This window comes from Fusarium poae, chromosome 3 (assembly GCF_019609905.1).
Source record: "Fusarium poae strain DAOMC 252244 chromosome 3, whole genome shotgun sequence".
In the NCBI taxonomy this organism is placed as follows: Eukaryota; Fungi; Ascomycota; class Sordariomycetes; order Hypocreales; family Nectriaceae; genus Fusarium; species Fusarium poae.
In genome coordinates this window covers 628556-652926 of record NC_058401.1, presented here as the reverse complement: position 1 = coordinate 652926, position 24371 = coordinate 628556, and the positions used below count along the sequence as shown (strand labels likewise).

The following is a 24371-nucleotide window of genomic DNA, read 5'->3' as shown; positions in this document are numbered from 1 at the left end:
GGATCGCTTGGCCCTCGGCATTGATCGCCTGAATGACTGTAATCCATTCCCGGTTTCCAGGCTGCACTGATTTTGGTCTTCCACGCCTTTCAGCACCTGTGACGACCATTCCGCTCGCAATAACGCCCATCATAAAGCCAGTCTCGTCAAAGTTGTAGATTTCATCAGGTCGGATGCCATACTTCGCAATTACATTTGCTATGAGCCTAAACCAGTTGCGAATAATGGTCGGATCTTCACATTTGGCTCTCTGGTAGTCATATTTACGGGGGAAATGCGTCTTGAGGTCTTTGTGTCGCTTGACGAAGTTAGAGGCCCAGCGCTTGCCGACAGGCGGCGTCTCGCGGTCGGCGAGCAATCGGTTAGCCATCTCCTCAACACAACGCAGTCGCGGGGGAAACCCTCGCGAATCCAGATCGAGAATGAACTGAACTATGATCTGTTCTTCTAGATCAGATAGTTTGCGTGATTTTGGGATAGAATCACGCGTAGAAAGGATACCCTTCTGTCGGCGATATAAAGTCCAATAACGGACCTGGTAGATGCCTGCGGCGCGTCGGAGACTTAATTTTGGGTCATTTTGAAGGGCACGAAGTGCAAGAAGAATCCTAGCCTCAATATTTGGGTCTGGCATATTTGGTGGTTGAAAATTAATTGATTAAGTTGAGAAGATGTAAATTGCGGGATTTTTTGTTGCACTCGCTTGTCTGTTGCACCCGCTTATCATGTACGTTAGGTCATAGCTTTCTTCGTAGCACTACCTTTTGAGTTCCAAAGACTAGTCCAAATTACCAATCTTTCGGGAAAAGTCAATCGTTTCCGTAATGCCCTTTTCAAGACTGATCCATTCTCTCCCAGCCCATTTTTGAAGCAGCCCTGGCGCGATGTCGTTCTCGATCTTGTATGACAGGGTAGGATCTCCAGGGATAAAATCTTCCTCAAAGTCTTCTTTGGGGTACGCTGCGCGCATAACTGCTAGCGCAGTGTTCCAGTTGAAGGATTTTGCGAGGGCTTGGATGCGAGTGCCCTTCACTTCAGGGTCGATAACAGCAGCAACGTAGATGACGGCCACATCTGACACGTGTGTGTAGTAGACTATATATTCAGCTTCTCGTTATCTGATGTTGGTTTCATATCAGCTTACCTGTCGTGTTATCCTTGAGTGCGTCTATCTTGCCGAGATATAGCTGCTGTAGCAGCTGAGTCGGCATCGGTACATAATGTCTCGCATGCAACGGGTCGCCCAGCATCCAACAAGGGCTGACAGAGTTGACTACCCAAGGGAGTTTCTCGTCTTGAACGAATTTCCAAACCGCTTTTTCTGCGTCGACCCTGGCAGCAAGATAGGTTACAAGCATGCGAGTTAATTCGTATGGTGGAGGCAACTTGGCCATCTTGACTAAATCCTCGTTCCAGGTATCCTGGCTGATTGTCGACGAATCCCCTGGTCTTGGCCATACCGCTGACCAAAACCCTGACGCGAGAACAAATCTCTTGATGGTGGGTTCCTTGGCAGCAGATCGACAGACGGTCAAAGCAGCCTCGATTGCTGATGAGAAGGCCACATTGGGATCTGGTGTGTGCTCTCCGATGTTTCCGAGATGAACTACAGCTGAGACTCCCTTGACTGCCTCGTCGAAATCTCCTGGTTTTGATGTGTCGGCAAGAACCAATTCCACCTTGTCTTGGTCGGTAAATGGCTTTACTGAAGGGTGCTCAAGAAGCCACTTGCTGTATTCGAGGTCTCTGACGGTGCCGCGCACATTGAACCCCCGGTTCAGGAGCTCAATAACCACATGGCTGCCTGTGTAGCAGTTGGCTCCTGTAACGAGAATCCATGATCCCCTTGGGATGGCAGTGGGTAGGTCATTCATGTTTGATAACAGAGAGGTCCCAAAGACTCATAAAGTAGTATTTTCGGGGGGGGCTATAAGCCAAGAAAAGCGAACCGTACAGTCGGTGACGACGTTGCATTCAACTCAATCGATGTCTCATCTTCGCGAGAAGTGGAATAGGGGGCCACTACATATTATCCCCCGCCTGTTAGCGTTGAGCAACGGAGTTATTGTACCGCCGCAGTTGTTAGCTTACGGTAAACCTGTGATTCCAAATTAATTGAACCCTTGCGGTCCGTTAGATCAGGGCTAAAGTCTTAGCGAGCAAGGCTAGCCGGACAAGTCGGTAAGAGCTGGCTACGTATAGTTAACTATTCCCTGCCCCATTTTGTGGCTTTCTCCTCAGTTCATGCCGCTGGAATCTTGGTTATGAGTGTTTTAACTTGAGGAACTTTATCAAAACCCATGATTGGAGCCTCTTAAAGTATATAAAACTCTCAAAGCTTTTCCACGACGCTAGAAAAGAAATGGTGTCTTTGTGTAGCAACTTGGACTAGTTCCCCAGTTGATCGACAGTTGGCGGCTTCATTAGCCTAGACTGGCTTAGTCTCGAGTCCACAGTCAGGGCCTCTCAGGAGTTAGGGTTCGCTTGACGGGTTTCGGAAATTTGATTAAATTGTGACGAGCGCGAATAACGTGTCATATCTTGCGACAGTGTCTCACTTGATCCATTTTGCATCACAGAAAGAATTGCAATCGCCGCTACGGATACTTTACTTCTGCGCCATCATGTCTTGACGATCTGCCTGATCAACGATTTCTAGCCGTGCCCTCATCGCGTCATACGATACAGGGTCATTCACCAAGTCCAAAACTCCCAGATATAATTACTTTTGCAACATATACATTACACTCTTATTGCGATTGAAGAGATAGTAGGTAACATAGGATTTCTCACTTATGCAAATTATTTAAATAGCTAAGTCGTTCAATAACGGGAGATTGTGTTGTTATGTATGTAATTGCACAAGAGGGTTTAGTTGGACAGGAATTCTATTTTTATGGTAGGTTATCCGACGATAACCTATCTAATCTTATCTAATCTTATCTCGTTATTATTCTATCAGCTATCAGTTGCTGTATCCACTATTGACTATCTGCATTCTAGCAATGTGAAAGAGACATAGTAGTTTATCTCATACTGGCACGAGTTACATCGGAACGAAGGTAACTGAAGGATACCACGAGGAAAAATTCGCGAAATTGTCAAGTCGCTGGAGGTAATCGATTCTCCATGCGTTAGCCAGGGTATAGTGTATCTCTTTGTTGGCGATAATGTTAGCGCTTTAACACAGTTAACTACACGCCGTATTACTTGCTGATGGTGGGATTGAGGCAAGCTAGTGGTGTCTTGGGCGACGGAGATCTGTCTCTCGGAAACTGCACATACTTCCATATGCATAGTTCCTCATGACTACATACGGTTGAAGAAGGTATATCGCTCAAGTTCAGTATTGTAAAATGCCGAGAGGAGACCAGAAGATTGTAGGAAGATATAATGACAGAAATAGAAGCCCCAAAGTAGTAACAAGATCGAAATGTTACTAATATGGCTTTTCCTTTAATAATAAGGTATAGTGTTTATGGATGAATGTGTCATGGGAAACAACTGGCCCAGAACGACTAACTACAGAGTGAAAGATTAAGTACATAGGCTTTTGTATTGTGACTTACCTTAACTGTAAATATAGTTATTATCAAGCTATAATGAAAAGATTAACTCTAAACTGCTACATATAATTGGATTGAGTCTCAGATATACTCCCCTGGTCTAACTATCTACCTATAGAGTCTAGAAGCAGTACGTTTCTTGAGCAGAGCTACAGGGAAGTTATCGTGATTGGTATGCCTCCCTTTTTAATCCCTTTGGCTTTAACTTGTGTAATCTCAACACTACTGGATTAATAGTAATGATTGGTTTATTATGGCTAGTTGCTCTCGAAAAGTCAGCCCTCCTTTCTCAGCGTGTATTCGCCGCAAGGGACGCACATTTAACATACATATACTTTCCCTCGAAAAACGGATCATTTCTTTCCTACACCAGTATTTTCTTCCATTTAACAAAGTCCAAATTACGAAACATGTGTTAGCCGTCACTGCTCAGGAAGAAACCCTCAGCTGGGGCAGTGCCGTGGATTAAATTCGGCTGTCTGGCTACTTGGTCGTAGATCAAAGCTAGATCACTAAGAGAATGGCCCAAAACTAGCAATGGTGGCCTGTTCCACGCTATTGCAACACTGTAGGATGCATAAAGGTTAACCATAATTCACCTGAAAACTGCGTCAAAGCTTATGGGTACCACAATGGAGTAATGTAACGTGGAGTCAGGGCAAACAGAAAGGTGTGCGTTGCACGGTATCTTCCATTCCAGGCGATAAGTTTGCTCTGTCATGTCAAGGAAATGCCGCAACAGTCGTAGACTAGACCATTGCTGTTGGACAAGTCAGTGTATGCAGTATTACCCTGCTCGGGATGCTGTGTTGTTTGAAGTTTCCTTGATTGTAGCGCGCGAAATACGAACATGGGCATCGTAAATTAAAAAAATAACGTTATTTCCCCAACAAACTAAGAAACTCTCAGAACGTAAGTTTACGGGGGAGACTCTCAACTATCGCGCAACTTGACTCGCGGTTCCCGGAGCTAACCCTGACTTGTGTTAAGATGACCACCCAAAGTAGTATTGATCAACAGAGATTGGGGGTTGCCTGGAAGATGGGGTACACGCTATGTCCCTTCAAATGTGCCGGTTATCCGTGATGATTGTCACTGCTGACAAAAGTTCTGTGAGAAGACTAGGGTTTGTCCGGGAGTCTAATCCATACTCTGTTTCTCTCTAGGATTGGCCGTGGCTCTTGGAATCAGAATGAGATGGGGATCTGGGACTATGCGTGCCGCAAGACTCAAGAGATGATATGCTGTTCTTTGGAGATAGTAAGAACACTTGGGAATGTGTCTTGACCAGTGGTTGACGATATGATTGCAGGAAAATAAAGACAGAAGATGCGGGGAATTCCACCGTCCCCCGGTCCCTGGTCCCGGTCCCCGCATTGAGAAGGGCCGTTGGAGAAAGAATTATCCACTATCGGCACAAAATAGCCGTTCATAGTGACTAGAGGCTGCGGGGTCGCCCAATCACTTGCAAGACGATTCATCTTCTCGTGGGGGTTCTCCGTTTATCCCCGCGCGCTATCCATCCTCTACAGATGGAGTTGGCCGAGATTTGGAGTTATAAACAGTTTGGCCCAGTCTCTTTTTCGCAGAAATGAACCAGACTATATCATTGCAGAGTCTTGGGTTTCTGTTCTGTTCTAGTCTCCTCCAATATAACGACAGCCAACATGAAGTTCAGACTTGGTAACCCGGCCGCAATGGCCGAAACACCTAGCGAGGTGCTCAACTGGCGTCTGTACTGGAGCACCTTTGTCTTTGGTAAGTTATTTATCTGCTTGGTCACTTGTCTTCCCCATGAGCCCCAGTACTGATTTTTCTCAGGTATTCTTGGCGCTAGTCGTGGACTGGACGAAGGTCTTGTCGGTGGCATGGTGAATCTCAAAAGCTTCAAAGAAGAGTTTGATCTCGATGCTGGTTCTGAACATCATCAAGCTCAAGTGGAGTCCAACATTACCAGCATGGTCCAAATTGGGTCCATCGCCGGATCACTGTTGGCGTTCTTCATTTGCGACAAGATCGGCCGTGTACGATCGCTCCAGGTCCTTTGTGTGCTGTGGCTAGTCGGTTTTATTATCGTTGTGACAAGTCATGGAAGTGTTGGTCAGATTCTGGCTGGACGGTTCATTGCTGGACTAGGTATCGGTATGACTGTTGTTGTTGGCCCAACATACCTTGCCGAGACAGCTCCACGAGCTATTCGTGGTATGCTTACCAACATATTTGCTGGTTCAGTCTATCTCGGTGTTATGATTGCGTATTTCAGCAATTGGGGAGCTTCTATCAATCTTCCCAACACATCGCGATGGCAATGGGTGGACCCCCAGATGTGCCACATTGGGTTTGCGAGGTAAGTTTGTCTAGCATATTCCCAGGGACCATGGTCTAATAACCTATGTACAGCTTGCTTCTCATCCTATCGTTCACGGTCCCCGAGACCCCACGTTGGCTCACCATGAAGGGACGTAACGAAGAGAGCACCAAAGCTCTCTGTAAGCTCAGACAGCTCCCCGAGACACATCCATTTGTCCAAGCAGAGCTGTACGGTATCCAAGAACAACTAGAACGAGAGCAAGAAGCTTTCCTTGGAGTGTCAAAATGGGGCAAGCTACGGGAGCTGTTCACTATCCCTGCTAACCGATATCGTCTTATGCTGGGTTTCATGGCTCAACTCCTTGGTCAGTGGTCTGGCGCTTCGGCCATCACTATTTATGCGGTCGAGTTCTTTGGTGTGCTCGGAAAGTCTGGTCAATCTGAGAAACTCTTCGCCACCTGCATCCTTGGCGTGGTCAAGCTCAGTTCCGCTTACCTCTGCGCTTTCTTCTTGGTCGACTTTATCGGACGACGACGTTCCCTTTACGGTGGAATCAGTCTTCAGTTGGTTTCTATTCTTTATATCGCCATCTTCTTGAGCATTGTCGGCACCGAAGCTCTTGAGAACGGAACCTTGACACCATCTCAGAAGCACGCTGGTGTGGGTGCTGTTGTGATGCTCTATCTCTCTGGCGTAGGCTGGACAATGGGTTGGAACTCGTTCCAATACCTTGTCAACGCCGAAGTCTGGCCTCTCCGTCTCCGAGCTTTAGGAAGCTCTATGACGATGTGCTTGCACTTTGCCAACCAGTACGGTAACACAAAGGCTGTTCCGCTTATGCTACTTGCCATGACAAGTGCTGGATTCTTCTACTTCTGCGCCGCTGTTTGTTTCCTTGGCCTTATCTGGGTTTGGGCATTTGTTCCTGAATTGGCCGGTCGATCGCTCGAGAGCACTGATGAGTTGTTCTCACTACCTTGGTATAAGATTGGACGTCATGGAAATAAGCTTGCACCTGACAATGAAGCCATCATGGCGAGAGACGAGAAGGCTGAGGTGAAGGGTGAAGCCGCTGAGTTGGAGTATGGACGTAAAGATTAGTCTAGCATGCGTTATGTGGTAGTAGCAAACATGAAATGCTTCACAATAATGGTCGAGTCTCTATTTTGATGGCCCAATTCACAGTGGCATTATTGGGGACTTGTGACGATATGAATATATCCAATGTCTACTCGATACCGACTGTTCTGTTACGATCTTCGCTCCTCCGCATAGAGATGTATTGAGTGCCTTTTTTGCAGTAATTTCCCATTAGACACTGAGTTGAGCTTGTTATCCCAAAGTTCGTTGACCCTAGTAAGCGTAGTACAGAGTAGTCTCGTTCTCGGACTGCCGGATCTTTTTGTTGTCACTTATCAGCCAGAATCTCATGCCCCAAGCTCCAATGGCCGTCGCTACACTCAATGCCGCACTGGAAGACATGGCCATAGTGTACCGAGGCTCGTCGGAGGAAGGCCACATGTAGGGTGTCCAGATGAAAGAAGCTACCGCAATGCAGTTGACGATAGCGAGCGAACATGCCTTCTTTTCCCTCGTCTGAGAGCAGGTCGCTGATACCCAGCCAAGGATGATACTGTTAACTGCGTAGGTACCGATGGAAAAGACACACATGGCAACTGGCAAACTCATCAGCCATAAGTCGAGAATACGAGGAAGATACTTACAATAACGAGCACCCGTGTTAAGGGTAGCACATCCAAGAACAAAGCCGAATACTGCAACAGCTTTTGCAATGGTGATGTGCCTGAGATGTCAGCGCCACTCATTAATGAATCTAAGAAGCAACTCACCATGTCCTTTCGTTGAATCTTCCCGATGACCAGGACCAAGCAATCGAAACTGCGCCAGCAATCAGATATGGTGGGCATGTCAAAACAAGTGTGATAGTCTGGTTGAACCCAAGCGTCTTAACAGCTGTTGGGAAGAAGTTTTTAAAACCGTTCGCTCCGAGATGACAATGTTGCATCACCACAAACAACCACACTTTGGGATCTTTGGCAGCAGAGATAATACCTGTCCAGCTGGTAGACTCGCCCGAGTTCCCTACAGTATCGCGCTGCGTACGTTCGTGGGCCAGCTTTTGTTCTTCTGGCGTGAGCCAGTGAGTGGTGAGTGGCTCGTCAGGCAAGACGAAAAAACCCGCTATGGCAACGAGGAGGGTCACTGCGCCTTGAATAATGAAAAGCCATTGCCATCCAGCAAGATTCGCCTGGAAAGATTAATAGTTATACATCGGGTTGGATTAGAATAATATACCATTCCGTCCATCTCAAAGATACCCAATGCGATCAACCCAGCAAACGCGGTGGCGAGAATATTCCCCGTGTAAAGAATTGAAATACGCGTCGCGAGTTCCTTTCGGGTGTAAAATCGCGCAAGGATATACAATGCACCTGGGTAATAAGGCGCCTCTGAAATTCCAAGAAAGAATCTCGTAAGTAGTAAGCCTGTGTAGTTGCGGCTGAGTGCTGTGAGGCCGCTGATGATGGCCCAGATAGTCATGCACGATGCCATCCAGATACTCGGCCGAATGCGCGTAACAACCATGTTGGCTGGAATACCGACGATGACATAGCCAGCGAACAGGATAGATACACAGGTTTGGTATTGTGTGCCTGTGAGCTTGAGGTCTTTTTCGATGCTGTTGAGACGTGCCAGGGCGATAGCGTTGCGATCCTTATCATGTCAGATCGTTGATGGTTATGGCGGTTAGAAAGTGTGCTTACCAAATAATTTAGCCAGTACATCAGCCATAGGATAGGCATGATCCACCAGTCTAACTTTTTGACGAGCGCAATCTCTCTTGGGTCCGTCTTCTCATGGGCACCAGAATAGTCGCGGGCCTGGGGGGCTGTCTTGAGGGTTTCTTCGACCTCGTCAAACGGCACGGGCGGGCCATGTTCCTTGTCTTTTCTGTCCATCGAGTGCCTGAAACTCATGATTTTGTCTCGGTGGTGTTACGTGTGTGGACAGTGCATCTAATGATGACTTTCTTCCTCCTTTTATGCATTTTCTGCCACCTCAGGGACTCAGATCTGGGTGCCGCAAGGCCTGCGTTCCATTGCATATCATGTGGTTGGTAGGGTGGGCACTCTGTAGCACAGTTTAGCCAGTCCAGATCTATCTTTGTTGCAATTGCTTCCCCAACAGAGATTTGGAGTGGAGGGCTGCGATGCTAGAATAGAGTTAATTGGCCATTTAATCAAATTTGGGCTGCCAAGAGGTACTTGGCAGGCGGGGTAAAACCTAATCCATTACCTTAAATCAAGCTTAAATATTGGATGCGCATGGAGCTAGGGCTGTCTTGGAAGGTGAAATAAACACGCATCAGTAAACACCATTGGTGTATTGGATCTAGTGACTGTAACGGTCCATATCTGGAGAGTTTGGTGTCAGCCAAGCCAGACAGCCAAGGAACATTATCCAGGGGCCGACTATACGGCCATTGGCAATCGTTTCTCTCCATACAATCCCATGGCATAGTGACAAGACAGATACAGATTATCTATATTATACAGTCATGTGAGGTTTGCAGTCTCTAAGATTACTAGCACAATCCAAGGCTGGGGGGTTTGTATCTAACGGATGTTCCTAGCAAACCAGTGAGGTGAGGCCAAGTCAAGACAATATTCACATAATTTTGAAGAAATCAGGGGATGGTAAATATGTATTTGACCGTTGATCCAGCTATACTAACAAATAACCATGTACCAGACAGCTACCATCTCTATATTTATACAAAAACCAAATCAAATATGTAACAAGATAAGATATGTGCAGTGAAGCCAAAACTCTGGCTACGAAGCCTCCTGTGCTTCCATCAACCTCGAGACCTGTGATGAGATCTTAAAAGAGAATTCTCCCTTTATGCAAATCTGCATTTAACGGAGAGCGTTGACAACAGCAGTGTAGGCAGCCTTGGGCTGGTACTGAGCGTTGAAGAGGAGACCGTCCTTCTCCTTGCGCCAAGAGTCCTTGTCAGAGACACCCCAGACAGTTATGCCGACACACTTGGGAACATTGAGACAAGCCTTGGTAACGGTGGCGTAGTCAGCAGCGGGAGCTGAGCGGATGTCGAGCTCAGTGATGGCAACCTCCTTGACACCAGTGGAAGCCATCTGCTGGAGGGCAGCCTGGACACCGTTGGCGGCACCGGGGTCGAGATGGGTCTGAGAACCAATACCGTCAATGGGGATGCCCTGGGCGATCCACTTCTTGACATTGGCAACCATGCCAGCCTTGAGCTTGGCAGCGTTGGGGTCGTCGATGCTGTAGTCGTTGATGTACAGCTTGGCGTTAGGGTCGGCAGCGCGGGCAGCACGGAAGGCAATGCCGACGAACTCCTCACCCAGAACCTGAGTGAAGGGGGAGTCCTTGCGGAGAGAACCATCCCAGTCGAAGATCTCGTTGAGAACGTCCTGTTGCAGTTAGTACGTATTCGAATGGAATTATTATAAAAAGAGTATTACATACCCAGGCGTAGATCTTGCCCTTGAAGTGACCAGCAACGTTCTTGATGTGGTTCTCAATGACGCTCTTCATCTGGTTCTTGTCCTTGATGTTGTGGACCCACTGAGGAAGCTGAGAGTGCCAGACAAGAGCGTGACCTCGAACCTTGAGGCCGTTCTGGGCGGCAAAGTTGACGACCTGGTCAGCACCGCCAAAGTTGAACTTGCCCTGCTGAGGCTCGGTGGCATCCCACTTCATCGAGTTCTCGGGGGTGACTTGACCAAAGTCGGCCTTGATGATGGCGTTGTTCTGCTGGCTCTGGAGAAGGTTGGGGTCGGTGATGGTTCCGTAGTAGGTCTTGCCCTTGTTCTTGATCAGCTTGTTGATGCTGTCCTGGGCCTGGCGAGGCTCGACGGAAGCAGGCATGGCCGCGACCAGCGAGGCGGTAAAGAGGAGGGCAGAGAACTTCATGATGATGGCTGTTGTTGTTTGTTTGAATGGAAAAGAATGATGGTGATCAATTGACCTGCAATAGGAATGAATGAAGAGGTGTTTTGGTTGTATGTGATAGTGAGTGAGGAATGCCAAGTGCCAAGAGGGCGGGAAAGCAGAATGTTAAATATGTCAGATTGTGGTAGTGGATGGCTCGATCGTTGTCCATCGATGGTCGAGCCATTTGCCTCTAAACAAGGCCCGAAAAAAGCAAGTCTATGCGCGGGGTGGAATTTTTCCATGATACAAACAACTTTTCCCTTCTCAGTTAAACGGAGACGGCTTCCGAGTGTTTCGAGGAGATTGTCGCTGTGCTGGCCTATGCCGTTACCCGAACTTTTCCAGGGGTAGTAAAAAGTCGGGGCGATTCTGGCTTTCCAGCTTGACTGGCTAATTTACCTGCTCATCTCCAGATTTAACTGGGAACTTTTGGTATCACTGGGTTTATTATCTGGGGTGCATTGAAGCAGTGGATTCACTCACACGCCTTGGGTAAAGTTAACGCGTCGGATGATTTATCAGGCTAAATGGGTGATAGATGAATGCATCGTGACGATGGGAAATGATGAGATGAGGGTGAGACGACTCTCGGCATTTTTGTTTACTTGGCAAACTGGCGAGGGGAAAGAACAGCAATCTACCAATGTCTGAATACGTCCCCTTGTTCACTCGACCCATTCGTCTCGGGAGTTCTGAACTTAGTTTAGTTTAGTTTAAGGGGGTGCACTGGCTCATTTCGGTTGATAAAGGGCAGTCTCAGTTAGGAACACGATCCAACTACTGGTTCGGACCACGTGGAGACTCTTCTGTTTCATGTTGACTCAAGAGGGGAAGATGTTCTAGATTTTTCCCCAAGTGAGAACTCATTTTGGTGGAATATTCTTCCGCCAATAACAATGTCGGATGCACCCACAATAATGACCTCAAGCCCAGGTAAATCATAAATGTGAGATTGATGTAGCATCAGGAAAATCATGGGATCCGGATATGTGAGGCTTTGTTTGTAACTGTGCACGGAGATAATCACGGCATGAGGAACAGCGTCTATGGCCGTTGAAGTCGTGGACTTTTGTTTATCGACTCTTATCTTTGTCGACAGTCGCCTTGAAAAGGCCGTGCTGAGAGGAGGGAGCTGTCAACGGATTCAGGTCAACGAAAGATGTTAGTATCCGTGCATGCGTTACATTCCGAGCTAAAGGAGGAGACTAGTGGCTCTAGTAGTGTTGCTAAAAGTTGCACCAAGTTACGCTTCTAGATGCGCTTCGAACCTCTGCTCTTACCCTACAGACATACGACTTATCTTTTACTTCCAATTACATTACTATTAAGCGACAGGCATTTACAAAATGAAGAGCTGGTTCTAGGTATAAACAATCTACGGTAGAAAGAAGTCGTGCTAAATCAATATCACTGAAGATTTTCCACATGCAGGACATTTTTTAGTACGCCACAAACACCATGTTTGCCGTCTTTAGTTGTCATGTATAAATGAGCCAGCCTGAAATCGGAGTCGCCCCATTTCGCAAACCTCTCACCGGACGGCTGTACTCGAAGTTGATGTATGTCTGCCATTACGTCATGTTACTAGAAATATAATAGAATTAGCAGAGACCCGGGCAGAATCGGTATCAACTACAACATTCAATTGCTCAGCCTCAACGTTGGAGTTTGACAGAGCACTTGGCTAGCTGAATTTCAGTTAGTTCAATTCCAAACTTAATCTCTCACATTTCGGATTTCTTAGCATCTTCAAGCTGTAACCTCTTTTAGCTAGCCTGATGGCTCAATAATAAGCTAGGAAACTTCCTCAATCAGTATTCAATGGTTTTAGTTTTTGAGGGTAAACAATGATGTTTTCGTTTGTCTTGCAGTATACGCCAGTTAGTACAACATATTAATCTGAGAATTACAATAGACGTTAGAACTAAGTTAGTCTAACTACAGAGATATACTTAGGCTGAGTACTCACCCGATGCCCAATTAATGAAATCCATGCTGGAGCAATTATTGTTCAAATTAACTGTGTCGCTAGCTGGAGAAGGTTGGTAACTTGGTCTACAGGCTTATTTATCTATCGGCAGCAACCTGATCGGCGGTGGTGAAGTGTTAAGCTGTCGGACTAGGCACCCGTCACCATTGCCATGAGTGCATCTATGCAGGGTTCGGGGAGATCGTCAGAGTGGGGAGTCTTTATCCGTTCACTATTATACGGAGAGTAGGTTGAGAAATGTTAGCCAAGAGTGATAAAGTGATTAGCATAGACATGGCGGTAGATAAAAGATGAAGGCCGTTCAAATAATGTTTACTGAGCAACGGGGAAAGACTGAGTAACGAGGGAAAAGAAAAAGACAATAAGAGCACCCGCTAGCAAGTGCGGAAACATAGTAGTGGAGCTCTCTGTCACGTGCAAGGCTGCTTGGTTGAACAAACACAGCTATCTAGTTAACCGCTTTCTACCTCAGATAAAAGAGTTCAAGGCTCGTGAAATCATCTGCCGACAATAGCGGCGGGTAAATACTATAATCTGTAGAGGGTCCTTCTGATCTTTGTCTTGAAATGAAGAAGGCTGCAAAGGTCTCTGAATATAACTGCTTCTCCTTCGATATCAGATTAGAATTCTTGAGATTCTCATTTCATCATTTCATCATTAGCCACATAATCATAGGAAAGGCCCAAAGAAAAAACCATCAGCTGCCCACTACCCCAAGGTAATATTTCTGTATTCTCAAGAAGATTGAGCGGTTTCAATTCCTGCTAAACTGGAATCCACTTTACTATGTGGTCGAAGTGTTCTACTGCATAACTACACTAGAGTCTTTACAGACTGCTTCATATGGAATGGACGGGCTTTGAGTGTATATAACATAGGATCTATTATCTAAACGCTATCTAAACGTAAAACGAAGATAACCTTCTTATTTAGAGTTATTTATTGAACCCTGTGTACTGTCAGAATCTCTAGATTAGGCAGGTTACTACCAGAGTAGGGAAAACGGCTATTCTATAATAGGTAGGTTATGTCTTTGCATATTCAAAACAGGCTAAAGTATATGTTTTTTTTTCAGTCGTTCGAGGCCTTTTTTCCAATACTATAAGCTTCAATACGATGTATGTCAAATAAGTCATTCGATATACATCGTATAGCTAGGTGATACCATATGCAAGAACTCAGTCGAGGCGAGCCTGTGGAACCTGTGCACTACTACGCCGCTCGTATCTACAATGAACCGTTTGCCTATCGGAGAAGTTGGAAGAAAAAGACAGACTATGTCTTTGATATATAAAAGCAGGTTCATCTACTCTCAAACCTGTCTCAGCAGGACATCAGAAACTGCTTCTCTCGCCTCCAGTCAACAGCTCCTCAACTTTTATCAAAGGGCTTTGAGTCTCTACCTTTTCAGTCTACAAGTTTTACTTAGAAGCTCCCAAAAATCTTCAACATGCGTTTCGATATCACTTCAATTCTTCTCGCCATGGCCACTTCCGTGGTAGCCGATCGCCTCGAAGTCCGCACGAACTGCTTGTTTGGCGGATGTGACAGTAAAGAGGGTACCTTCTTTACCGACTTTGCTTCTTATTCAGTCGACGCCAGCGCAGGTTGTCGAGGCACCGGTGTCCCAGGCATGACCGAGTTCTGCATGGACTGGCCCAACAAGCGAGCACACTTCAAGTTCAGTCACCAATCCAACAAGCGATGCCTTAGAATGGACACAGACGAGAAGATCAGTTGTAGTGGAGGCTGGGATTGCTTCAGGTCGACTTGGAAGGAAGTTGGATGTAACTGGCGCGAGGTTCCTGTACCTGATGCAGAATTGGCGACTGCGTCAGAGCCTGCTGCTCCTGCCAAGACGGACGACAACTGATAGCAGAGAAAGGCGGCGCAGAAGGACCGAGCTTTGTTCATGTTGGAAAGTCCCACTATTGGATCGGATTAGGTACAACACTGGAGCTAGAATTGGATGGTGAATGTTGGTTGTTGAACAGTGGATGTTGGATGTTCAATTGGTGTTTATCTCTATTGACAATAAGATGGCTCGACCTATCTCTCTAGTTTATTTCCCTTTCAGAATGACTAGGACATATAATAGAGAATTAAGTATCAGCTGGAATTGAATCAGTCTTGGACTTTGAGATCTTCTTCCCACTTAATGGCCCACATTGCTTAGTATATCTAGGGATCTCAATATTAGACAATGGCTAGTTGACTAGTATACCTGCCTCTTACCAAATACTAACACTCGACCAAGATAGACATGTTCCACCTATGGCATACCTAGTAATACCGTTATGCTCCACTGGTCGCTTACACCCCTTAACAGAGTTCTGCTGATTGATAGTGACAAGGATAGTCAAGGCCTAGAAACTGCTTCCATCGATTAATAGTTACTGAGCCTCATCTGACAATTACTTGAAGCCGATAAGTACACCATCCATAATTCTACCGCCAACAGTAACTAATGAGTTATAATATGCCTCTTTCATTGTAACTAAATGAATATGGTCTGTTTGTGGCAATAAACACCCGCCACTCTCACCGTAAGTAGTCTGAGTGTAGTAGCAAAAATGATAGATAACAAGCGCTGGGACCGGTAAAATATTTCCAAATTTTCCGTTGAACTGAGCGTAATCTAAGCATTTCATTGGCCGGCCTCGAAAAAACGGCTGTTGTTGAAACGCTCTGAAACCAGGGTCAGCAGGGATTTGAACTGCCAAGAGAAACTAAACGTCTGGAATATATTCAAAGGTTTTGAAACGGAACCAAAAATGGGTAAGCGTAGAGAAACGAACCAATAGCAACCTTTCTCGGTTGCTGAAAGTAACATGTCCGGAAAGGCTGAAGGCTCGCCTAGTACCGTCATGGTAGGATCGTAGGAGGGAACTTGAGACATGACAAGACAAGACAAGATGTTAGAATACCGGACGGACATTCTTGAGTCGGATCGATCGATAAGAAATGGTTTCTGTATAAATATCTTTCGAGGTCTCGCTCAAAGAGTTTCTAATCATCCATTCATCCATCAGCCCATTTCATTCGTTTCAAAGAGCTAGTCTCACTTCATTCTTTCTTATCAACTCACTATCGTTATTTTACATCGCTTGCGATCAACTACCACTCTCTTCTTTCACTCCAAACCCGATCAATATGAAGACCACCAGCTATGTTTCCGCTATTCTCGGCCTGGCTTCCGCCGTCAGCGCCCACTACACCTTCGACAAGCTCACCGTCAGCAGCCAGCAGGAGGGAACCGACAACCAGTACATCCGAAAGCACCAGAACGGTTACATGCCCACCAAGTTCAAGGGTATTCCCGACGGCTCCATCTCCCCCAACGATAAGGACTTCACCTGCAACAAGGGAAGCACCGCCTCGGCCGACGTCTTCAAGGTCAAGGCTGGTGACGAGATTGGTCTCAAGCAGGCTTTTGGCGGTACCGGTATGCAGCATCCTGGTCCCATCCAGGTCTACGCTGCCAAGGTCGACAACGCTGCCACCGCCGACCCCTCAGACCTCGACTGGTACAAGATTCACCAGGCCCTTGTCTGCAAGGCTGGTAGCCCTGAGGAGCTCCGTGGTCCCTCTTGGTGCTCTTGGGATGAGGACTCTGTTCACTTCAAGATTCCTTCTACTCTCCCCGACGGACAGTACCTTGTTCGCGGTGAGCACATTGCCCTCCACGGTGCCCACGGTGGTGAGGCTGAGTTCTACTACGCCTGTGCCCAGGTTGAGGTCTCTGGCAACAGCGCCTCCAGCATCCCTGGTACCTCTGTCAAGATTCCTGGCGTTTACAAGCAGGACGACCCTGCCGTCAACTTCTCCCTATGGGGCTCTTCCACTGCTTACGACGTTATCCCCGGTCCTGATGTCATTCCCGGTGGTACCATCCGTGGTACTGCTGATGGTGCCTCTGGTGACGTCGAAAAGGTTGTTGAGGGTGGTGCTTCGTCTTCTGCTCCCGCTGCTGAGTCACAGGAGCAGGGCCAGAGCCAGAACCAGAACCAGCAGCCTCCCCAGAACAACAACGACTCCGGCTGCAACTCTACCCCTTATGTCCGCCGCCACGCTCGTGACGTTTCTGCTCGCGTCTAAGCACACAACCTAGTAGAAACTTGGGAGCCAGACTCACGCAATTGATTCCAGGCCAGGCATGATAGACTGGCAAGTTTCACGCAGGACGTGCTGTTTTGACAGTCTCAATCACTGGCTTCTCGGATAACACGTCAATCTCGATATGCATGATAAGAAAGCCTTTTACTTTTACATTGTATTTATTATTATAGTTTAGCTAGCTGTAACATATTCACTCTTGGGCCAAGGATCCTATCCTTAACTGCATGTTCTTTCATACTTGGTGATAGTTACCTGTGCATCCGTAATTAAATATAGGATAGATTAATCGTTTGGATTAACCATTGTAATTAATGATATGGTGTTGATTGGATGGAAAATCTTGTGAGGATGATATGCGTTGAGAACAGCAACCCTAGATCACATTGGAATATCGCAACCCACACGTTCACCATGACCATAGAGCACGCCGTGAGATTTTGAGACAATGGAGTGTCGCCGATAATGATACCACCTTTTGGTGCAGCATGTAGGAACAAGGCCATATTGGTGTGAGAGGAGTGGCCTCGTAGGGGAATGGGAACCAGTCACAGGCGCTGAGGCGGTGGAGATCAATCATGAGGCAATCAAGTTCGCACATCACGACAGTGATAAGCTATTTCCAAAAGATAAACCATGAAATCACTGCATAGAAATTTCTTAAGCCACTGAGATGCTTATAAATGTCTTTGGGTCTGTTTAGAAATAATGAATTATGAGGTGAACAACCAGGATAGCGAATTAGTTTTTTATATCACCTGGAAGAATTGAATCCGCAGTATAGTCTGACAACATTCAGTTGCCTATTATTGGGTACTCATCTGTTTCACTGATGCTGCACGTGATTGATGATGGTGACATAAACGTCGCATATGACGAACAGGTATGGTTAATAATCCAAATCTATGGCGTGATAAGGTGAGGCATTTGTATTTGTGATTTCCAACGAATGTCATCTTGATATTATATACATCCTCTGAAGTCAAAATCATTGGAAAGAAAGACGTTCCCAGACATCCAATCATAATGAGAAAGTCCGAAATCAAATCCGTTGCCATCGTTGGGGCTGGAGCTGCTGGTAAGTAGTTGATTATCTGTACCTCATCATATGACATACAGATGTTGACAAAGTGTGTTTCGTAGGCGCTATTACAGCAGCTGCTCTCAAGGCCGAAAACTACTTTGATAGGATTCGCGTCTTTGAGCGAAGGGAAACACCCGGTGGCACTTGGTTCGTACGTGCCGTTCAGTATCCAACAGCGCAATCTAATAGGTAGAAGGATTTATGATGCAGATCCAAGTATCGCAACCACTCAGCCTGGAGCTCTACCGACAGAGATCGATAAACCACTCGCAATCCCAGAAAACTTACCTACTACAGCCGCCCCGAGTCAGCAGGAGCGATATGCACACACACCAATCTATCAGAATCTAACGTAAGACATTACTAAAACTTGAAAGCCCAGACAACTTACTAAGAATAGTACAAATGTTCCTCAAATTGCCATGTCGTTTTCTGACATACCCTTCTCGTATGGGCCATTCGTCCCACACTATGTACCTCGTCAGTACATAGAGTCCTACTTCTCAGTCCATAAGACCGATGGATATCTGTCTCTCAACACCACAGTGGAAGATATATCGCAGCTACCTTCGACCTCCAGGGATGGTTTGCATTCATGGAGACTGACACTGCGCAAGTATGACCCATTGCGACGACTGGATATATGGTGGCAGGAGGACTTTGACGCCGTTGTTCTCGCAAACGGGCATTATGCCGTCCCTTGGGTAAGCACATATTATCGAACATGGTGATGATGACCAAAAGACTGACTACTTAAGGTTCCCCAAGTTCAAGGCTTGGAAGCATATGTGGAAAAGTTCCCGGGCAGAGTGATACACTCGAAATTTTATCGCTCGCCCTGGCTATACACCGGCAAAAAGGTGCTTGTCATCGGAAACTCGGCTTCGGGTCACGATATCGCTGTCGATCTCCTGCAAGCTGTCCAACTTCCACTGTATCAATCACGGCGATCGCGTGGAAGACTGGATGGTGACGAACCACCGGCAGGGGTGGAATGGAAGAAAGTTATTAAAGAGTATCGTCTGGATGGAACAATTGTATTCGAAGATGACAGCGAGCTCACTGACGTTGACCACGTCCTTTATTGTACCGGCTATCTTCCTTCCTATCCTTTCTGGAATGTTGAAACAAACGGTCGCCCTTTATATGACTACAGGAAAAAAAAACTTGTCAACACCTACTGGCACACCTTCTTCCAAGATATACCCAACTTGGCAGTTGTCGGTATGCCACGAGTCCTTACTTTCAGGAGCTTCGAATACCAAGCCATAGCAATTGCACGACTGTTCTCAGGCAGGAACGCAATACCTCTACCTCCTAGAGAGGAACAGGAGAAGTGGGAACGTGATAGAGAGAGTCGCTGTATACAAGAAGGTCGCAAGTTCCATGAGATTGAATGGGACAATGGCGAGACGTTTAGATGGTTAGATGGGTTCTTCCAGATTGCAGGCTTGGGGACACTTCACGGTGATGGCAGGATACCACCAGTCTTGGGAAAAGATCTCATTTGGGCTATAGAGCATGTCAGGAAGTATCCAGTACCGGGTAAAGACAAAAAGCATGAAGCAGGACGGGGTTTGGAGTACAATGAATCGGAGTGGACTTTAGTTCACACTCCCAAGAAGGATCCTTTACTTTTTATTTGAGTCAAATGGTCAATTTATATCTTGGACAGAACCACAGAGCAAGATTAAAATCTTTCAATTTAATTTGGCCATGTCGACTTTCAGTATTGCTTGCCATTGCACATTGTAATAAACTGATTCAGGCTATAAAACGATTTTATGTCTCACCCCTCAATGGTTTCAGTACTGATATCACAGGCCTGAACAGTCATAGCCTTGTCCCGTTCACTTGGGCTAGTATGAGATGGAAAAACAAAGATAGTAATAAAAATAAAAATGAATCGCAACTCTAACGTGATAACTAGAAACAGAAAGATCGTTGCCAGAACGTACAACAAGTATAACTACACATTTTCTCTTGCCAGTAAACACAGTGGTCTACTCATCAACAGCAGGGTCGAATCCAGGAACACCATCACCAGCAGCCTTCCTCAAGTTATCAGTAAACTTGTTATCGGTGTCCCAGAACTTGGGTCCAACACCACCGTTCCAGGCGTCATAGAGGTAGTCCCGGAGAGATCGACCGTTGACAACTGGCCAGTTATCCCAGCCAACCAAGTTACCGATAAACCACTGACCAGTGTAGTTCTCGACCTGATCATCGGCCTCGTTGGCCATTCGCCAGCAGTGAGTCTCGCCACTATCCTTGTGGTAGACAACCTTGGCGCGCTGACCATCGAGACGAGGCTCGTTGGTGGCGTGCTCATAGTCGCCGTGGCATGAAGGAGCGACGCGCTTGACATCCTCGCCTTGAACGAAGACGACGATGTTCTCCCAGTCGTGGGTATGTCCATTGCCGATACCACCTCCGATCGTGCCCCAACTGATAACTATGTTAGTTTCCGGCAAATTGAGAGTATATAAGAGGGATACTTACACAATTTGGTCCTTCTCAAAGTAGTACTCGTACATGATAGCACACCAGCCATTGTTGCAACGGCGTCGGCTGTAAACGTTGTTGTTTTCCAGTCGGTTAGGGTCGCGGCAGTCAGCAGCAAGTCCCTTGAAGTATACATCCTTCTGGCTCAAACCACGGTTGGTGTTGCCGTCTTTGTCGATAGCTGAAGTATAGTAACAGCCATCCGTGTCAAAGTCGGTCATGGGCTGGAACTTGTGCTCGATCTCGTGGGCGCCATCATCGAGACGACCCATGAGGACACGCTTGGCATGTTGAAGGGGGGACGCTTCGACGCTGAGGGCGCCGGCGAGGACAGTTGCAAGAGTGATGGCGTGCATGTTTGAAAGGGTCCAAGACGCAATTGTGTGTAGAAGAGGGGAAGTTGGGTATTGGAGAATAGAGTTTGTTGAGTAAGAGTTGGAGTTTGGAGAGGAAACTGTTGTTGAGAAGATGAAAAAGAGTTTGTCGATGGATATCGAAGCCTCTTAAATATCTCTCGGGGAGGTTTATTATCAACGTGTCTGTGTCTGGTTACATCTTTCCATAGCCTCAAGCAGCCAGTAATCAACGCCACGATGAGAAGGAATACAAAAGGATGCACTACACGAGTAGGATTCTTCAACAGGCCAATGAGTGTTCCAGAAACAACCTCAGGATTTCCAACTCTGCACGACCCATTTCATGCGTAACTTCAGCCTGCTGTAGCAACATGCTTAGATTGGCCCCCAAGGCGCATCGGGACGAAAAAAAGACCAATGAGATGAATTGCGTACAGTAGCTTAATTTAGATAAGCTTCAATTCTGGATCGAAGGATTTCATCTGCGCCACAATAGATCTAGACTCTGACCAATTAGAATGAGGTGTGTGGGCGATCAATGCTACGTCAGGGCTAATAGAGCGTTTTTAGTTGAAACGTGAGAAGGATTTTAGTGTAACTTGAGGGAAGGAATAAAAGCAAAGCAGGACTTATTACAATGCAAGCGCTGGGGGCCATCAAGTGCAAGGCAGATTCCAAGTACCAAAGCTTAATAGGTAGTAGCTAACGATCCACGGCTGTCAGCATTGAAATGAAGTACCATTCGATGCGTTTATCATCACCAATCTAGTTTGAAGGATTGAAACAACGAGATTAATCTCTTCATGACGTAGTTGGTCTTGTGTAATCATTGATGCGGGTATTTCTCAAAGTCTGATAACTAGCCTCGTCACGACAGATAGGGCTCTTGGAGCTACCTTTCTTCTACAATCAAAAACTGGAACCAGATGTTAAGCTCCGACTAAGATTCGTCCAAGAACAATGAGGCGGGGTCGTGTTTATACCGACTGGTTGCAATTTTCCAATGTGGCCCTTTGTTTCACGAATAATCTGTATTACTCGTTGGCTAGCCGGGAGGGGGTGCCAACTAAGCAAGCTTAGTTGGCCACAAAAGTATGAGACAAGGCGAAAAGTGTGAGACAACCCCGCACAGGCTGCTGTCGCAAAATCATGACTTTTGCCCGCCAAAACCAATGATTTCTAGGACATCAATCAGTAAAAAAGTCATATATCACGTCCATCAAAATTATGCCCTCACAATCAAATCTGAGAGCTGCTCAGGCCGTTGTTCTTTCACGCCAGCGACTTCGCCGCGGTCTCAATCGTGATGCTGCCGGCCGCCGAAAGAAGCCACTGACTCTTCGTGCTGCTGAAGCTCGATATGCCGGCTCTGCTCGTGCATCTATCGGCCGCATCGTCAAGAGACTTGAGGCTGCGAATACCGTAGATTATGAGGATGTTGTCGATCCTAAGATGGGGCGCCCGCGGCAACTCACGGATGAGGAAGAAGAAGCTATCGTGTGTTATATCATCTGGATGGAAAAGTCAGGCCTGCCTGCCTCCAAGTGGGAAATAGAAGATGCAGCACTTACTCTGCGGCGCCGCCGTGATCCTGATGCGAGACCTGTGAGCAAGATGTGGTACTCTCGCTTCCGCGATGATCATCCTGAGCTTGCGAAATCGATATTGAAGTCGAGAGAAGCTTCGCGTGCCGAATATGAGGAAGGCGGCGTTGATGATACGAAGGAGTGGTTCCAACGCCTCAGCGATGTGATGACGAAGTACAATATCGGTGCATCAGAGACCTGGAATGCAGATGAAGCAGGAGTTAGAGTCGGAATGCTACGAGATAAGATGGAATGCCTCGTTGTACGCACCAAGAAGAAGTCAGCAACAGAGGTATTTTCTCCGCAAGATCGCGAGACTTGCACAGTCATCGGCTCAGGCAACGCAGCCGGCGCAACAACGCCCCCTGGCTGATCTTCAAGTCGTTGCCAACGCTTGAGTGGGCGTTCATTGAAGGCGATCCTGATATGCGCTTCGCTCAGTCAGACTCGGCATTCTCAAGTGCGGCGATAACGCTCGAGTGGGCGAAGCACTTCAACCGATGCTCGTGGGAGAAATCTGCTACTGTACAGAAACGTCAGCTTGATTTTTGAAGAGTGGTTTGGGTGTAATGAGCACCTTCAGGATACAAATAACCGCTTGGTTACTCACGATATGCCTCCCGCGGCGAGGCCTGATGATGAGGCTGTATGGCGGCTGCTCGTTATCGACGGCTTCACAGGCCACGGCTCATTCGAATTACGAGAATATATGATAAAGTTCAATATTCTCGTAGCATTTCTTCCGCCTCATTCAACGCATATACTCCAGCCAATGGATGTAGGCGTATTTCAATTCTCTGAAGGAAGCGCATCAGAAGAAGCTTCGTGAGGCGTTGCGGAAGGGAAATCTTACCTTTGGCCGGCGTGCCTTTGCAGGAGCTTTTCAGGTATGTGCCTTCTTAATCAGCCTTCACCGAAAAAGGCCCCTTTTCTCACCAAAATCAGGAGATCTTTAATGAAGGCTTCACTGCCGCTCACATCATCTCGGGCTTCCAAAAACGGGCATCTACCCTCCCACAGACCGACCTGCCATAGAATATCTTCTCAGGAAGCAGCTCAAGAAGAAGAAGACCTTCACGCCTGCTCATTTCTCACTTCTTCCCTCAGATATGCGATTTCACGCCGCTTCCAGCACCGCCGAGACCATCGGCGAGCGATATCACGATATCCTCAGTTCTCCTACGCTCGCAGGGCTCCGGCACATTCGCAACATCGTTCATGAAGCTGTGGTGCTTGAGGATGTTATCAAAAGTACGTGGATGATCGAAGAACTCGCATCGAAAAGCGGTATCACGAGAGAAAGCGAGGCCGCCGCGCAAAGACCGTCTCTGACCTTATTCCTACAGTATCGCTGCAAGATCTGCGAGATCAACAAGAGGAGGCTATCGCCGACGATAAGAAGAAGCAACATAAGCAGGGTATACGATTCACACGATCTGTCATCATCAAGGAGATGAACCGCCTCAAGGATGAGTGGCGAGAGAATAAAGAAGTTATCGTCAACGGCATACCAAAGAGGCTGCAGTTCAAGCAGTGGTTGGAGCACACAGGGAAGCAATATGACTATTTATCTATGGATACACAGCGTTCACAAATGACTCAAGCACTGAAAGAAGAGACTGACGGCTATATGATAGATACACAACTCCCTGATGATGTGCGTGAAGCTATCCGCAAGGCACAGTATGCCGCGAAGCCCCTCAGCGCCGTTGATCTCACCGGCCTCCCTCACAGTGATGATACGGTCACTTTCAACCTCACACAAGCACACGAGCACGAGGAAATGGATGAAGAAGACGAGATTCTTCCTGTAATTGAAGTCGCCGGCGGCAGCGAAGTCGAGATGCCCTCATCGC

At 46.9% G+C, this 24371-nt stretch overlaps 8 protein-coding genes across 8 annotated transcripts; 4 read left to right on the top strand and 4 right to left on the bottom strand.

Moving 5' to 3' along the window:
• Nucleotides 1-778: 778 nt before the first annotated feature.
• On the bottom strand, nucleotides 779-1874 carry FPOAC1_007591 (uncharacterized protein; the record flags this gene model as incomplete). The annotated part of the gene is made up of 2 exons (XM_044852043.1): nucleotides 779-1095; nucleotides 1145-1874. 2 exons carry the CDS (start codon nucleotides 1872-1874, stop codon nucleotides 779-781), a joined length of 1047 nt encoding a protein of 348 aa, XP_044704713.1.
• A 3359-nt stretch (nucleotides 1875-5233) lies between these two features.
• On the top strand, nucleotides 5234-6978 carry FPOAC1_007590 (uncharacterized protein; the record flags this gene model as incomplete). The annotated part of the gene is made up of 3 exons (XM_044852042.1): nucleotides 5234-5324; nucleotides 5388-5913; nucleotides 5967-6978. The coding sequence occupies 3 exons, from the start codon at nucleotides 5234-5236 to the stop codon at nucleotides 6976-6978; spliced, it is 1629 nt and encodes a 542-aa protein (XP_044704712.1).
• Nucleotides 6979-7230: 252 nt separating this feature from the next.
• Nucleotides 7231-8876, bottom strand: FPOAC1_007589 (uncharacterized protein; the record flags this gene model as incomplete). The annotated part of the gene is made up of 5 exons (XM_044852041.1): nucleotides 7231-7553; nucleotides 7602-7681; nucleotides 7728-8146; nucleotides 8194-8613; nucleotides 8664-8876. 5 exons carry the CDS (start codon nucleotides 8874-8876, stop codon nucleotides 7231-7233), a joined length of 1455 nt encoding a protein of 484 aa, XP_044704711.1.
• A 942-nt stretch (nucleotides 8877-9818) lies between these two features.
• FPOAC1_007588 (uncharacterized protein) lies at nucleotides 9819-10857 on the bottom strand (the record flags this gene model as incomplete). Its single annotated transcript, XM_044852040.1, has 2 exons — nucleotides 9819-10355; nucleotides 10411-10857. 2 exons carry the CDS (start codon nucleotides 10855-10857, stop codon nucleotides 9819-9821), a joined length of 984 nt encoding a protein of 327 aa, XP_044704710.1.
• Nucleotides 10858-14318: 3461 nt separating this feature from the next.
• On the top strand, nucleotides 14319-14741 carry FPOAC1_007587 (uncharacterized protein; the record flags this gene model as incomplete). The annotated part of the gene is made up of 1 exon (XM_044852039.1): nucleotides 14319-14741. The coding sequence occupies one exon, from the start codon at nucleotides 14319-14321 to the stop codon at nucleotides 14739-14741; it is 423 nt and encodes a 140-aa protein (XP_044704709.1).
• A 1280-nt stretch (nucleotides 14742-16021) lies between these two features.
• FPOAC1_007586 (uncharacterized protein) lies at nucleotides 16022-16966 on the top strand (the record flags this gene model as incomplete). The annotated part of the gene is made up of 1 exon (XM_044852038.1): nucleotides 16022-16966. The coding sequence occupies one exon, from the start codon at nucleotides 16022-16024 to the stop codon at nucleotides 16964-16966; it is 945 nt and encodes a 314-aa protein (XP_044704708.1).
• A 1044-nt stretch (nucleotides 16967-18010) lies between these two features.
• FPOAC1_007585 (uncharacterized protein) lies at nucleotides 18011-19714 on the top strand (the record flags this gene model as incomplete). The annotated part of the gene is made up of 5 exons (XM_044852037.1): nucleotides 18011-18062; nucleotides 18128-18215; nucleotides 18265-18420; nucleotides 18469-18772; nucleotides 18827-19714. 5 exons carry the CDS (start codon nucleotides 18011-18013, stop codon nucleotides 19712-19714), a joined length of 1488 nt encoding a protein of 495 aa, XP_044704707.1.
• Nucleotides 19715-20071: 357 nt separating this feature from the next.
• FPOAC1_007584 (uncharacterized protein) lies at nucleotides 20072-20929 on the bottom strand (the record flags this gene model as incomplete). Its single annotated transcript, XM_044852036.1, has 2 exons — nucleotides 20072-20516; nucleotides 20571-20929. The coding sequence occupies 2 exons, from the start codon at nucleotides 20927-20929 to the stop codon at nucleotides 20072-20074; spliced, it is 804 nt and encodes a 267-aa protein (XP_044704706.1).
• Nucleotides 20930-24371: the final 3442 nt, after the last annotated feature.